The following is a 16,777-nucleotide window of genomic DNA, read 5'->3' as shown; positions in this document are numbered from 1 at the left end:
ACTAAATTAGTTTCTTTCTAATAGACTTTTCTAGAGCTATAGTCTTCTCTTCTAAAACAACAAGATAGGGAGTTCTCTAGTTCTTCTCCAAAGACTTCTCAAAATGTTTGACGATCTGTCTTCTTTGGCCATCAATGGGTGCTATAAAGCCACTCCAAGCATCCACAGGAGGCTTCGTGGACCACATCTCCATCTCCCACTGATGGTGCCACATCCTCTTCATATATATAACTACACTCACGCGGTACATCTCCGGTTTCCGACGTACTACCATCTGTACAATATAATATAACATACAAAGAAAGAAATGAGTTCTAACGAACTCAGTAAGGATCACACATTTCTCATACATATGTCGATATATCCAACAATGCATATATGAAATGAATGATATGCAAAATTATGAATGCTACTAAGGTCTAACTATGCAAGTCTCTAGACAGTTGACATGCTTTAAGATATAACACCAACCCTCCTTTGGTTAGGTCTAGTCACTCTGATCCCTCACGGATTGGTTACCTTTGTTGGGATCCCGGGTAAAGGGGTTAAGTCATCATCAGTCATCCATGGCTTGGGTTTAAGTTAACACTCTCTTACCACGACCATTGGCATGAGTATTGGCGCATGTCGGGGTTTCTAATCCAATGCAAGGTCATACAGTAACATACTACATGAAGTTCAAATACTTCCCCTATGCACCAACCAACTTGGTTCAATTTCCTTCTCTACCTAGGAATGAGAACCCACAAGGACTGGTTACCGTTGTTGAACTCCATTCCCTAACCCTATGGTCATCCACATATTGTTGGGGCGGATGCTCTCATGACCCCTCACAACTCCCTAGCCGCTCCTTGGATGTCCATGAACCCACACCCTATCATTGTATGATCAACAATGGACCACTGAGTCTCTGCATGGACTAGTTACCGTTGTAAAATGAAACAGAGTCACATCACCATTATCATGGGGCATTCGGTTTCAATTTCCCTACCAAAAGGGTAGTAACATGTAAGGGTTTCTAGCCATGGCATTCTAGACTTCCTAGGTATGTCATCCAGCAATCATGATAGTGCTAGAGGCATCAGTGAGCATTTGTCCCATACCACAGCGTCCTGATATCTCAAGCAATGGATTCCCAATTGGATACCCTTTTATCACAACTACATCACATCATCCAACATTATATCATAACTATTCATTCAATATCATAAAGTGATAAAGTATATAGAAACATCATATACAACATACTTTTAACAATAATACAATGATTTATACAACTACAGCAAGTCATATGATCAATGGAGAATGTAAAAAATATAGCATTCATCATATAGCATGTCATTACATATAAATCAAAAAGTATGTCCTTACCTGTAAATGCGTAAAAGCTTACTAGAATGCAATTAAACCTCAATCTTTCAATAGTTCCAGCAAACTCAAAGAATACATAAACATAAGGTTACAAGAATACATTAAAGACATGAGTCAAATCAGAGCAAAGACAAACCTCCCATGGCTACTATGACTTAGCCGGTCGCTTGGGTCAAGCGATATCCCCTGTTATAGACAGTTTGTAAGTCCGAAATTTTGACTTTCAACCATCCAATTTCAATCCGATTTTGGGATGATTTTAGTCAAAATTTCATTCTTAAGAAGTCTATAACAAATGTGCGAATTAGCAACCTAAAATTATAAAGATTCATAATTCAATTTATCTCCCTTGATTAGTTCCATCCTTTTTTCTAATGCAAAGATTCGTTTTCGGACATGATCTTCTCATAATCATTGATAATGAAAAGAACCAACACAATTTGGTTACTACCAACACAAAGGAGATGGATCTACACCATTCCAAAAGTTGAGGGAAGAGAATGGACTACATGGAGATCACTTACCTCTTCAAGATTTGCAAAACAAATGGGGAAAGGTTCCACTTCGGAATCCACGCTTCTCTCACCTTCCATTACGTGTTCTCTGCCTCCTAACCATCCACAACAGCAATCCCGAATATAATAATAAGCTAAAGAATCGAGGTTTGCTATTTATAGAGAACATGGAAAAATTAGGGCAAAATCCCACAAGCAGACCATGGCGATCACTTGGGCAGTTGATTGGCCAATCAACCGCCTTAAGCAACCACCCCTAGTACTTTTCAGTACTTGGGTGCTTTGCTCAAGGGGTTGATCCTCAACTCAAACCTAACCCTAAACAACATGTGAGGGAGGTCTTACCTTCAATCTAGACATCTTCAAACACCTCTTAACTCTGAATGGAACTCCACCTTCCCAGGAAAGTAGGTTCTTCATTAAGAGAATCCAGATCCATGGACTCAAGATATGGATTATGGACTTCAATCCGGATACTCCACAACTTATTCCTGCTTGATCTTTGGGTTATCGGACCTGAAATACGGATTCCGAGTTAGAAATACGGGGCTTGTTACATCCCTAACCCGTGAAGTTCCGATTAGGAAAAAAAATCGTTTATCAATTTCTCATTTTCTCCATTTCTCTCTGTTTCTCTCTTTTCCCCAACCAGTGGAAGGTTCAGGTTATTAGAAAAAGAAAGAAGAAAAAAAAACCCAAATAAATGCGAGATCCAGTAGTGCATTCCGCAGATCTGAAAGTTTTACGCCGGAGCTGGAAGTGTCTCCCGTGGATCTGGAAGCTTTGCTACTGTGAAAGTCTCATGTTGCTGGTCGCCGTCAGTGTTTCTTCGCCGTGGCTATCGTTTCCGCCCTTGTGACTTGTTGTCTCTCCACCCTTGTGGCATGTATTTTCATCTTTGTGTCATGTGACTCGTGTCTATGTCTGCCTTTGTGGCATATTGCCTCTTTGGGTGTTTGTGATGGAGGATATATATGTCATATTCCTTCTGCTTAATTGTTGTTGTGTTTGTTACAACCACTATTCTAAGGGATTATTGGCCTCGACCCATTCCTTAGCCTGGATGACCTTGTCTATTGCATGTATGACATTTGGTCAATTTCTATTCCTGGTTTGGACCAAACCTTGTGTTTTCATGCATTTATCTTTTGTATTTCTTTATTTTCTTTGATATGTGTCTGTATTTCCTTTCAAGTTCATGAATGAAGTTCTTCAATTTCGTAAAAAAAAAAAAAAAAAGTAAATGAAGTAGAGATTTTGGGCGTACATACATCAAGTACTATTAGGGAAAAGCCTCTTATATGCACATTAGATCAAGCAAAAATAGAGACAAGAGATAGGGATTTACTTGGTTTGGTCAAATGACCTACATCCAAGGTGTGAAACAACAAAATTCACCGAAGTTTCAACCAAATTTGGGGGGGTATTTTAGGTCATTTTGGGCCTAAATTTGATGCCAATAAACATACTAAAATTATTAATTTGGCCTAAAATATCACCTAAATTGGTGTCTTGATCAACACATACTCGACTACATACAGACAAAACTATAACTCCCAGATCTTTGTGAAATTTCGCTTGATCATCACAAATAGTGTTATACCCATCAAGAATTGTTGAGTATGGCTCATGCTTCACATTTTGTTGCCAACGGACATGGGTGTGGGGGCATCACTTTGAGCTTGGGCTTGTGAATAGCAAGATCTTATAACATAACATTTGAGAAGAATATAGTGAAAAACCTAATGTTGAACGTAGCCTCACATTAAGGTGAACCAAGATAAAATATGTCTCTTTTCTTTCTATTTTTGTTCGATTGTGTGCTATTGATAGCTTTAATCTTAGTAAGAATGAAGCAAGATCTACCGACATATGTCGAAGCTTGAAAGAATTCGGCAAAAATGAAAGTAGGAGAGAGAAAATCTAGAGAAGAGAGAGACAATACATAAAAATTGAGTTGATAATTCGTCGAAAATTTGATTTTTTCAGCCAATTTTCGATAATTTGGCGATATTTTGCAACAAAATAGCTGAATGGTTGATAAATCGACTGTCAAGTGATTTATCGCGATAGTTTGGTGAAATATGGCCAACCTTTGAATTTTTCGTTTTCAGTGCCGATAAAATTTCGTATTCAGCGAACCGAGTGACTTTTGACAAATTTCACCTGAAATTTGCGAAATGTCCTTCCATGCCTACATCCAAGGATGAGTCTAGAGAACCCAAGATATATACAACTTCTCTAAGAAGGAACCCTCAAGAAATCAACCAATAACTCATGGCATCACTACATCTGCCTAACACTATGGAACGATCTCATCTAGAAAAGTGAGAACGAGGACGGAATATACAACACATCCATGAACGGCAAATACGAAATCACACAAGACGCACCCCTAAGTGTTTATAATTAGCACCATTCAATAACAAAGTCGAGAATTGACTACCAAGCTTCAAACCAGAGAACAAGAGAGATAGAAAAGAATCGCACCTTAGAGAGATAGAGAGATAATCCAACACAAATTATAGAGAGTTATGAAACCCTAAACCCAAAAAGAGGTTTATACATATAGCAATAGATAAGGACATAAATGTCCTATCTAAATGGTTGACAAACGACTACAAGGGTTACACGCACTAGAACAAAGAATAGGCCGACATTTGAATATGTCATTGTTAACGAGAAATATTCCAACCGAGTGACTTTTGACAAATTTCACCTGAAATTTGCCGAAATGTCCTTCCATGCCTACATCCAAGGATGAGTCTAGAGAACCCAAGATATATACAACTTCTCTAAGAAGGAACCCTCAAGAAATCAACCAATAACTCATGGCATCACTACACTGAACACTATAGAACGATCTCATCTGGAAAACGCACAGCAACAACACATCCATGAACGGCACGAACCTCAAGCGAAAGCTAAAGCACCTTCAAATCACAGAGAGAATCGACTACCAAGCTTCAAACCAGAGAACAAGAGAGATAGAAAAGAATCGCACCTTAGAGAGATAGAGAGATAATCCAACACAAATTATAGAGAGTTATGAAACCCTAAACCCAAAAAGAGGTTTATACATATAGCAATAGAAAGGACATAAATGTCCTTCTAAATGACAGCAAACTACAAGTAAACCACTAGAACAAAGAATAACAAATATGCCATTGTTAAGAGAAATATTCCAACAAGTACCCAAGTTATCTATCAAAGATAAGTGCATCAAATTTAGGGTTTGTGTGGAGTAAAATACTAAAATAGGCACAAAAAAATGTAATTCCCATAAAAAAATAAAAAATTGGCGTCGCCCGGACTTGAACCGGAGACCTTCAGTGTGTTAGACTGACATGATAACCAACTACACCACGACACCTTGTATATCTTATAAAATAAAACAAAGTTAAAACTAAAAGGTAAATCAAATAGGAAAATTTCACATGGTTAATAGAGTAAACAAGGATTAAAAACTTATAATAATTGACAACATTTGATTTTTACTAGAATTAGATTGAAATTGGTTTGACATTCAATTTTTTTTTTTTAATAGAGGTTTGTTGTCAATTAAAACATATTTGGATTATCAAATGTCTCTAAAATGTTAGATATAGAATACTTTTATGTTATAATTTTTTGGTTTTTTTGGTAGAATTATAACGTTATGATAAAGATTTTTATCATTCCGTTATAGATACTTAAATAGTCAATAGGTGTGCTATTTAAAAACTTAAGGGCAAAGACATGTTCCAGAGCATATCAGCTTGAGATGTCACCATTTAAGTGTGTTTTCTTCCATCTCTCTATCTAGACAAAAGACGCATATTTGATTAGTTTGCATTCTACACGCTTTTATTGAATTAAGTACTAAATTTTATTTTAGTTATCATCAAATTGGTCACAAGGACTAGGGGTCTATATGCTTAGGGGATGGAAAAGGGTAGAGGGACGTTAGAACATAAAACCTCCTTAGACAAACTATTTCTAGGTCATTCGATTCCTTTTTTTATTTATTATTATTATTATTATTAGTTTGTTTACTTAGATACTTTAATGGGTTGTCTTGCACATTATCTCTAATTATAAGTGGATATGTTTATGGTATAATGGTGATAGTTTGTAAGTAGAGATAGTAAAACCAAGAAATATTGAATTTAAACTCTGTCCTTTTTCTGATGGATTTGGTGATAACCTTAAAAAAATTAAACTCTGATTACAAGAATTGAATGTTCAAAAAACTTTATCAGAATAAAATATGAAAAGCATTTCAACCACTTCCATGAATAATTTGGTAGTTTTGGATGCCTTTCAGTTTCTCCAGTGTGTATGCTAAATTCTAAAGCAACCATTATTGATTTTTGGTTTACAAGTTTGAGTGACAAGAGAATCTTGTAGCAATCAAATTCCCTCTCATCTTTATCAAAAGAAAAGCAAACAAGCACTGTTCCTCTGGTCTTTTTAACTTCCTCCAAGGAGTCTGATTCCTTCTTTTAATAATTTTAGACAAAAAGGGTTCCTAGGAATTATAGAATAGTAGAACCTCATCTCAAAGAACTTCTCCCACTCTCATTGCTGGTCAAAACACAAACTTCTGATGGTAACGAACACTTATTTTTGGGAGGTCATAATGGTTTAACTTACAGAGAACTTGAAGAAACATTGTAGGCATTCTTGAATAACAAAATCTTAAATTATTTGGATGAGTAAATGAAGAGTTCCTCCTGACAATAAAATGGGCCCAGCAAACTCGAATGCTGCTCTGCTCGGTTGAAAAACATGAGTTCGTGATAGCAAGCTCCAACAGAAGGACTCATAACTGAGTGTCAACTGGCTAATCTTCCACAGAACATGCCCTCAAATAATTAAGAAAACAAAAACACCAGAATTTAGATCAGTAACTTCCTTCAACCACCCACCACCTCAATGCCCTTGCAAAAAGGAAAAAAGGATACCCGGTCCAAGAAAACCCTCAAAACAAAAAACCCCGAGGAGTCCGCAGAGAAGGGGGAAGGGGAGCGGATCTGAAAATTCATTGAATCTTGCCTTTCTACTTGTACTGCTGAGAAACTTCCCACACAACTTTATCCATGAATTGACATTTCTTGTCAAAGCCCCACCCTGGGTTGCTCTGCATAACAAATTCAAAAAATGAGCAAGGAGATACAAATGAAAGATCAATTCTTAGCCAGTTGCACAATACAGTTCCTAGGCCCAAGCCAATGTTACAAATCTGTTGATAGTTCATGCGATGTTTGCAGTAGGGCCTGGGAATACTTGATGGAAGACAAGGATACCACCTACAGATAGGTAGACATCCTCGCTTCGTATGCAAAACATAAGAAAATATAAAATTGTTCTGACAGCATTAAATGAATCCAGCTGCACGCTGCTTTTGAGAAACTCACAAGACTGAAGTGGATAACATAATAAATTTGCTTCAACAGCCAGACACAAGATTACTGCTTATTGCAAGTAGATGCTAGTATTTCAACAAATTTTATCATGGTAGAAAGGTACTGAACAGCACAGCCTTGGACCTAAACCCATTCGGGAAACCAGCTCAATGTACTGGGCATGGAATGTAAAAGCATGAATGGAAGCTTGAGCTTTTGTCTATGTGTGTGTATGTATGCAGTTTCAACCCCCACCCCCTCTTTTTTCCTTAACGCAATTAATCTCTCTCCCCCCTACGACTCTGATTCTCATATGGTTTCTCCTCTATCTACTTTCCTCAATTTTAACACAATTAGGTGTATTTTGAGGCCCACTAATGCAAGATCCAAAAATTAGTGAAGTTTCATATAATCAGGATTGTAAGCACACTAATAAGGGTACTGGTAAGGATGATAATGCAGGAGCTATCATGGTTCAATTCTTATGACCGCTACAGAAGACAACCCCAAGAAACACACAGCCTAAAAAGGCAATTGTTCAGAACCTCCTATAGTTGTCCATGCTAGTAATCATCAAGTTCTTCAAGTAGGATACAATTGTAATTTCAGTAGTTGTTTAAATTAGTTCATTGTTTTAAGTCATGGGGGGTTCTTTCAGTAGGATACCTTTGTAAGGTCAAAAGTTTTTTAACTAGTTCATTGTTTAAGTCATGGGGGTCTTCTTGTTTTAGAAACCACACTGCAGGCAACCCCGCTACACACTGCTCTGTTCTCTCTTTCTTCTAAAATATGTTTTCCTAATGTCATTTCCTGCTACATATAGATTTTGAATTTCTGTCTGAGGTAAGTTCAACCCAATTCCCTAGTTCTAGTGTCACTTCCTATTCAATCATTCTTTAATCTGTTGCCAGATTGACTTTATCCTCCCATATTCATTCTTCCGACTTCTCCTGAAACTTGTTATCCATTTTAGACATCATGGATTGTGGCAGCTAACATATAAATGCTGACATGGAATGTGCTGGGGCCCACTGTGCCCTGCTAGTATAGAAAATTTAGTGTTTCTAGTCAAAGGAAGTTATAGGTATTATATTAATTTGATTGCTTCTTATTTCCCTACTGTGTCAATCAAGAAACATATATTGGATTCATCCAAAAAGAAAAGTCGTATACATTGAATGATGTAGGCCTCCAACAGCAAGTGAAAGAACAGCACCATTAAGGAAATTCAAGAAAGAGGAAGAGGGTAAACCTGAAGTGAAAGAACAGCACGATCAGTGAATCGCTTTACACTTGAAGGTAAATTATCAGGAAGGGTCTTTGCAACTCTTTCCAGCTCCCCTTGTTGTTGCTTTGCAGTTACTCTATCAGGTCCACTGTACATATCAATCAACTCTTTCATATGTGGTACCTTCTCCATTGTTTCTTCTATTATTTCCTGTTGGATGAAAAACGATGCAATTATTCAGATAAGTAATCCACCAGAATTATACATGCATTAACTATATTAGAATGGCTAAATTGGTTGCTCCAATTTTGATTGATTGAATAGTCCCCAAAATCCAAAGATCTTATATGTATGAGATCCAGGTTTAGGCTGATTACTAACCTGAGTTTCAATGTTTGACAGTCACTAATCCATGTGAGAGAACCACTCAAAAATATCTCGTTTTCTTCATTGCTAATGACTTATCAAAGAAGAAAATTTGTACAAGAGATTCAGGGAACATCCACTCCCCAACCACAGGTACCCTTCAAAATTTCCCACCTCCGTCCCAGAAATGAAAAGAAATATAAGCCTTAGTATGATCCTATAGATCCTAGTTCCTAACACATAAACAACCCACAATCTTGTAAAAGACCTAGAGCAGCCTCATTCCCCTCCCACTCCTCCTTTTGGCACACTGAGAAGGGAAGGACCGTAAAAACCCCTATGTCAACTTATTTTCATTGATAAAAGGGAACAAAACATACTACTTCATTTAGATATGAATTGCTTTCAATGGTTTGAGAACTTTTAGTAGCATGCTACTAGATACTACCAAGATGCTTGGAACACAACCCAAAAGAAGGCTCTACCTAGTGCACAAGACTTAAACAACCACCCCCACAAGGTAGGGAGTGTCATAATGTGCACACCCTTACCCCTCCTTAATGGAGAGGCTGTTTCCAAAAACTCGACTCCATGGCCTCTTGGTCACAATGAAGCAACCTTCACATTTGATCAAGGTCCCGTATCTATGCTTGGCAAATGACAAATTTACAATTTAACCCTACAATGCTCTTTTAGATCCCCCTAAACTGTCAACAGCTAATAGCTATGCCCCAGAAAGAAGGTATCAGAATATCCAAACAAAAAGGGAAAACATCCTTATTTGAAGCAAAATAAGATACATATCTCAAAAACCGAAAAGAAAAAAATAAAAATCTATGCACGAACACATAAATAGTAAATGTAAGGAGTAGGAAAAGAAATAGTGTCCCACCCATCTGAACATATTAAGCCCAAGGAAAAACTGGTAAACAAACACACCACAGAATTTATGAATATATAATTTAACGGCCAAATCTCACATCCAGACCATTAGATGCCAATATTAATTCACAAAGAGATATCAACAATCATAGCAGTGGAAAAAAGAACTATTTAACTAAAACAGTTTTAAGGGACTAATGTTTTCCCAACATTAAAATCCATCAAAGCAGCAACAATTCCAACTAAATCTATTACATCAAAATCCTACCATAAAATATAGCCCATAATTTAACTTAAAAGTCTAAGTTTAGGAAAACAAAGTATAGTCAATGAACTCTAAATGCACAGTCACTGCACAGGCATCCAAAGTCATGTGCCTCAGGCTCCTGAACATATCAATTGTACTCCTCTAGGGCTAGTGCACACTGCAGACTACCTATGCCTATATCTAACAAGAAATATTCCCTTAGAGGTAAGCTTTCCATCCACAAACTTAGTGAGGGGAGAATGCAAATGCGACGCAAGTCTAATCCTATCAAAGATAAAATCATGCGATTAAAGAGAACAAACATGCAAGCAAACAATCAAAATAAAACCATATGGTCCATGCTAAGTGCATGATTAGCGATTTATTAAAAAATAAACAATGTTAGCAATCCACCACTAAGCCTCAACTTTTTTAAGTAATATTTGCAATAGACATGGTAGATCTTATCTCCACATTCAAGAGGGCCCAAAGATGCATACCATCTCAGCATGTTCACACGTATGAGACCCAGACATGCATACCCTAGTTGCCTTCAGAAGCCACCAACCGCGAACACCCCAGAAACCCAATATAACCATTGGTCCATTGTCCTCAACTGATGACTCACAACAGGATCACCTTCCTCAGGAAATACTCAACATCATATATGAGCCAAATAGCTTGGCATTATCTCATCAACTCTACCTATATAGATTTATCAAACACCCAAACCCCTGTTGGTATGGTTGTAGTACTTGATTTGTCCACTCAACCATAAGAACACTCGCATGATATCATGGCCTATTACATTCATGGAATGGGTCCCATAGCCATCCATTTGTCTAATAAGTAAAGCAGAGAATCAATAAATCCCATTCACACAATCTATCACAATTCTCACCACTATCACATAGTTATCAACTCGTCGCCTAGGCATCCAAGCATTTTCTTGAGGGCTGGGCCGTTAGCACCTTCGTAGCAAGGTGTCTTACCCTGTTATTATTGATCTCCAATCCTACATTGGACCCAAGGTTCAAAATTTCGGTTTAAGGCCGGTTTCAGCCAGCCTCAAAACCAAGATGGTGGCGAAGTTTAGGCCATATCCGCCAAAACCTAGCACCTTTCCAAAAAATTTTGGTGGCTAGTTTCGACCCTATTTTGAGAGGTATCTTACTTCAAAGTTTAAAGCATAAATAACATAATCGGAAAGGCACTTTGCATTAATTAAAAAAACCAATGAGAAGTACTCATTTGTATCCAACCACTGAGAGACGCATCATTCCAACTTCCAACAAATACAACGAGTTGTAGATTGAAACAAAAGTACCCTAATTGTTTCATACAATCAAATGGAATGTTAAACAACATGATAGCCACAAACTGAATGATTAATATTCCACTACTTTTAATTATAAAACAGAAAATAATTGGTATTTTTGGGAAATTTTCAGCCTCAGCCCCTGAGTTATTATCAGTCAAATCCCTTATAGGGTGAAAATATATCAATGACACCCTACACCCTTAGGAAATCACAGTAAAGTGCAAGTTCAACCTTTTTAAATGACAATAATACCCTTGAAGCTTGCTGCTTCATGTTCTCAAATACAGCAAGGAAAAAAGGAAGTGGAGTTGAAGAAATCAGCTTGCCTTCAAAAGCTTTATCCCTTCATTTTTTTTTCTCCGCAGGCTGCAGCCCTCTCCCAATTATAAGTCCTCACACAATTTAGGAGACATGTGTAGTGTTTTTAAACTTAGAAAGTAGGGATAAAGTTGAAAATGAATAAATAAAAATTAAGACTAAGGGTGTTAGTAATAAGGGTTCTAACTAATTATTTGGACAACTCAGGGGGTGGCTTTGAAAATCTCCCGATATTTTTTTAATTTTTAAAAGATTACATCAAATTTTAATAGTTTTCAAAAAAATTAAATAAATAAATAGAAACAGAAAAATAAATTCGACACTATCACAGCATAGACCAAGTGATGGTGTCTCACCTATAATAAACTTAATGTCATCTATACATACTATGTTGACAAAGGAATACTCTGATTTGAGGAGAAATGAGAATCAAGAAGCGCAAAAAGCAAAAAAAAATGGCCCAAAAAGATGAAACATGCAGAGGCAGATCAAGACGAGACTGTGATTCCTGCAGATCTTGTTGAAACTTGGCATTTTAATGAGTAAAATGGATGAAATGGTTCAATACGGTCGAGACAGTGCATCTTGGTGAAATTTCTACCGAGATGGACCAAGATATGGTACAATTATTTTGCACACAAAGTTCCATCTCATTTTTCTCATTTTTTCCCAAAATCAAAATTTTGGTCCATTTCAACCAAACTTTGAATGATGACTGCATCCATCCGGAAAAAATAAATAGTTACACTTACAGCAATTCGAAGAAGGGAAATATATGCTTTCGTGAATAGTAACCAATTTCTTACTTGTCCAAGTAACATATTTATCAAGGTGGCAAGGTGGCAAGGCAACCAAGGCGTTTGAGGGCCTTCTTAAACACCTTGGTGAACAAAGCATCTTAGTACTCATTTTTATTTTTATTTTAATACAACCACCTTATGTAGTACAATAGCACACTAAAACTTGTACAATTCTAGTTATAAGTTTAACTTATATTAAAGAGTTATAATAATGTAAGACTATCACATCACAAAAAATTAAAAAAATACAAATATAAGTTCATATCAACATGATACAAAAGCAACATAGCAACATAGCAACATAGCAACATAGCATATGATTATGATTTATAGAAATACGAAAATGCAAGACTTACCTCAGTAAAGTCAAACTAGTAATGATTTTGATGGTGTGTATGGTATGGGGTTTCTTTTCTTCTTTTTTTTTTTTCCCCTACTAATCTGATTTCTATTAAGTCCCAATTGATTTGGTCTCTTCTACGATTAGGTTTATATTTTATTTTTTATCCTTTAAGCTTAAAATGATCCCATGCTTCTTGTTACTAGGTAACAAAGTATACAACCAATATTATTCAATGTTACGGAATAAATTTTGATTAGTTAATAAAAATCTTTAAAAAAATAAAATAATAAATCTAAGTACAAAATGTCAAAAGTTGTGACTATCAAGCCCATAAAGCGTCAAATATGGCATAAAAGGCGCCCAGAGAATAAACGGTGGATTTTCTTGCAGTTACAAAAGGTGGACCGCCACCCTGTTGCCCATAAAACGCCTTGTCACCTAGACGATTTTGATAACTATGACAAGTACACCCAGTAACTCGGCCCCTTTAGCAAGAAGGCTAAAAGACATTCTAGGATGTCCTTACAGGCTCTTTTTTCAGATCTGCAATGGGTGAAAAGAATGGAAAAACATTGAAAATATATTCATTATTTTGTCACATCCACATGTCAGCAGCCTATAAAATGTTCCTATTATCTGTCTCTCATCAGGCTTGACCAATTAAAGAGTCTAGAAGAGAAATTTGAATGAAACATTACAGCGACGGGATTTAACCAAAGGCATTACTGCCATCTCCTTGAACGGTAATGTTTCATAAAGCACATATGCTGTGCAAATGAAGGTGGAACCATGCTTTATGATAGGTATGTGCAAAAGAAGGCCAGGAGTGTGGACCTTCTGTCACTTTATTGATGTAACAGTGGTTATGCTACTCATCATGATTTGATCATATGTCATGCCAACAATACTGGGACTCTGGTACCCCCATATTAGGTTGGAAACTGGGCAAGGAGCTAAACTGGAGCACATGTCTTCTATAAATGCTACAAGTTGGGACTTGGGAGACTCCACTAAGGGTTTCAGAACATCCTGTCTCTGAACATCTTGTTTGACAGAAAACAAATACCATGCAACATGGTGGATTATCTTGCAGACAGGGTAGAGCATATGTAAGCAACTGTTCTGCTCTCTGTGCTTCTGTAAATTTCTTTTGGGTTTTGTACAGTCCTTGATATCCTTCTATGTTTCTTTTGTGTTTGGCTTTCAAAGTTAAAATAGTTACTGCTAAATAAAATAAATAAACTGATAATTACCTCCCACTCTTCTTGACTTTGAATTCCCTCATAAGCCATCAAGAATGGCTTCACCTTTTCAAGTGCATCTCGAAGAGGAATTGGAGGCTTTTCATCTATATCAGGGTTTGATTCAAAATCCCCCATCAGATATTCAGGCTCAAACTCTATCTGCAAGCCAGGGAAATCACAGTAAAGGCCTGTAAATAACAACCAAGCTCAATCATTGAGCTCATTCAAATGCAACTGATTAATATAGCATACTTACCATATTATTAGTGTGGACAGCATCCAGATAAGCATCATCCACTGGTGTAGGCAGCACATCATAACTCATATGTTCAAATGATTCGACCAACTTATCCATAATCCCTGGCCCAATTCTCTGAGCCAGTTTCTCTCCATCAGCATTGTTACCCAAGTAAAGACCACTATCATCGTCCTCGTCTTCATCATCGAAAGGACCAGATCTTCTTTCACCTCTTCCCCTCCAACCTGACCCTCCCCGTCCGCGTCCGCGTCCCCTCCCACCTCGTCCTCTTAAACCTCTTCCCCTCCCACCATCCCCCATCCCATCTCCTCCTCTACGTTGAGACAAAATCCCAACTGCCTGTTTAACCGCATCTTCCCTACTCAACCTTGGTGAGCTCGGAGAACTTCGATCCTGCATTCTGACAGCACCTCCTCTTCTTGATTGAAGGTGTCGGTTTTCTTCAGTGCCAGTTCTGTCACTGACGCTTGGTGATGGTTTAGGTGTTTGTCCACGTCCGGCACCAGGCAAAGCTGGCAAGAGACTTGATCGAAGGATATCCTCATCCACCTTTAGAGGTGAATCATTCAATTGTGTTTTTTGGGGATCTTGCCGGCTGAAGAAAATAGGTTTCTTGGGGAGAAAGCCTTCAGATTCAGAAGGGGGTGGATTGGGGAGTGGTTGGGTAGTTCCGCCAGTTCCACGACCAGCAGGGTAACTTGCCGAAGATTTAAATGAAGAGAATGAAGGAAGATTTGAGGAGGAAGGGAGGGGTTTACCTCTTCCATGGCCAACTCCTGAAGGAATGAACGAATCATCAGCTTCAGCTTCAGCATCAGTGTCAGGTTTACCAGGTGTCGGAGCTGCAAATGGGGACGAGTCAGGAGGGCCAAAAGCGCCTCCTGAACCAGAGCCCCGGCCACCACCTCGGCCTCGACCGCCGCCACCACCACCAGCAAAAGTAGAGTAGGAAGAAGAGCAGACAATTAAACTGTGTCTGCTCGTTCTGCAAATACTGGAGCTCCCTAGTCTTCCGAGGCTTCCGCTCATGATCTGTCACTGCATACAAAACAGAGAATCAGTTTCGCCGCTACTTGCCGCCGGTTGAAGGGAGCAGTCAGCAGAGTAGCTAGGGATTCGGTTTCGCCAAGCTTCAAGAACGATTTTGGTAATTCAAGCGTTCAACATTTGGGAAATTTTTCTTAAAAAAAAAAAAAAACATTTGGAAAATTTTCAGTGCCACCCCAGGGGTACCGTTAAATTGATGTCATCCCCGAATCATCCAAAATATCCGGAGGACCCCTGATGACATCATCCAAATATCAGTATGACCCCTACTCATAACACCGTTAGTTAAATTTCAAAATGAAATGAACAAAATACCTTTGTAATAGTTTACCAAAAAAAAAAAACCTTTGTAATATTAATTTATTAAACTACCCTTGTATCTTATTCCATATTAAATTTTTGAGTGGGTAAAGGGATTCTCTATTCACTCATTTTCTTTCTACACACTTCCTCTCCTTATTGGCCACCACCACCCCCCACATTCTCCCTTGTTGAACCCCCTCCAATGCCAAAAATCATCCGACAAGAAAAACATCGCCAGTATAAAGGATAAGTCTATGAATTCAAATCCAACGTAACTAGCTATATCCTCGATTGATCTTATCTCCAACCGATCAATAAAGAGTTTGAATTATAATTAAAGTATCAACAAGTTGTAGTTCAAACTCAAATATTTGAGTTGTAATTTACATAATATTAATATACATCTCCCACTCACTAATCTGAGTGTGGAAGAAATCTCTCTCAAACGAAATTCTAACTACCAGTTACAAAAAAATTATTGGAAAAAGAAGCCCTTGAACTATTCCCACCACTAGAATACCTTCCATTTCTTATGAACCCATTATTCATTGGATTGCGATCTATTAGCCCCAACCACCAAAGGGTCTAGTAATGCTCATTAACTTCCCAAAGCCAACTCATCAATCCCTTCCGTTTTGGGTAATTAATCCCCTTCTTCAGGGCTATTTATTCTGAATTTCACTTGATCTTCAGAGGTGGCTACCCAACCTAATTAAGTGTCAACCCGCACTCATTAGTTTTCTTTTGAAAAAACATTGACCGAGCTATCACCAAACCACTACATTCTTTTGATTCAATCAAAGGTGGCAGATTTTGGAGCAAGACTCAATTCAATTATTGTTTTCAGATATCTTGAGCTTAGAAATCTATCTAAAAATATGCCCAAGGCTGAGCTTGACTAGAGGAGAGCAGAAGTAGTCAATATACATCAACCATACCATCTGTTCAAACAGAACAGCATCAATAGCCAACAAAATCAAAGTTTTCATGTCGGGTTTCATATAAAAATCTCTTCTAGATATCCTTCCTCCTCATCTCCATCAAGATCCAAAAAGGGGTTCTCCAATACAAAAGGATTCATGCACCAAGAACTCTCTTTATCTTCTTCAAAAAGCATTTTCACTGGCCTAGCTAGCTACCTGAGCC

At 37.7% G+C, this 16,777-nt stretch overlaps 1 protein-coding gene and 1 non-coding gene across 2 annotated transcripts; both read right to left on the bottom strand.

The window, feature by feature from the left end:
• Nucleotides 1–5,185: 5,185 nt before the first annotated feature.
• On the bottom strand, nt 5,186–5,259 carry TRNAV-AAC (transfer RNA valine (anticodon AAC)). Its single transcript has one exon. It is a non-coding gene; the product is annotated as a tRNA-Val (tRNA).
• A 931-nt stretch (nt 5,260–6,190) lies between these two features.
• Nucleotides 6,191–15,433, bottom strand: LOC149016218 (hydroxyproline-rich glycoprotein family protein). Its single transcript, XM_089157344.1, has 4 exons — nt 14,279–15,433; nt 14,032–14,181; nt 8,526–8,711; nt 6,191–7,008 (listed from the first exon to the last, which is right to left on the bottom strand). Exons 1-4 carry the CDS (start codon nt 15,308–15,310, stop codon nt 6,928–6,930), a joined length of 1,449 nt encoding a protein of 482 aa, XP_089013470.1. The 5' UTR covers nt 15,311–15,433; the 3' UTR covers nt 6,191–6,927.
• Nucleotides 15,434–16,777: the final 1,344 nt, after the last annotated feature.

This window comes from Hakea prostrata, chromosome 5 (genome assembly GCF_041222555.1).
Source record: "Hakea prostrata isolate BN-2017 chromosome 5, UWA_Hpros_2, whole genome shotgun sequence".
NCBI classification, from domain to species: Eukaryota; Viridiplantae; Streptophyta; class Magnoliopsida; order Proteales; family Proteaceae; genus Hakea; species Hakea prostrata.
The sequence above is the reverse complement of the archived record's forward strand: the minus strand, read 5'-3'. Positions and strand labels throughout refer to the sequence as shown.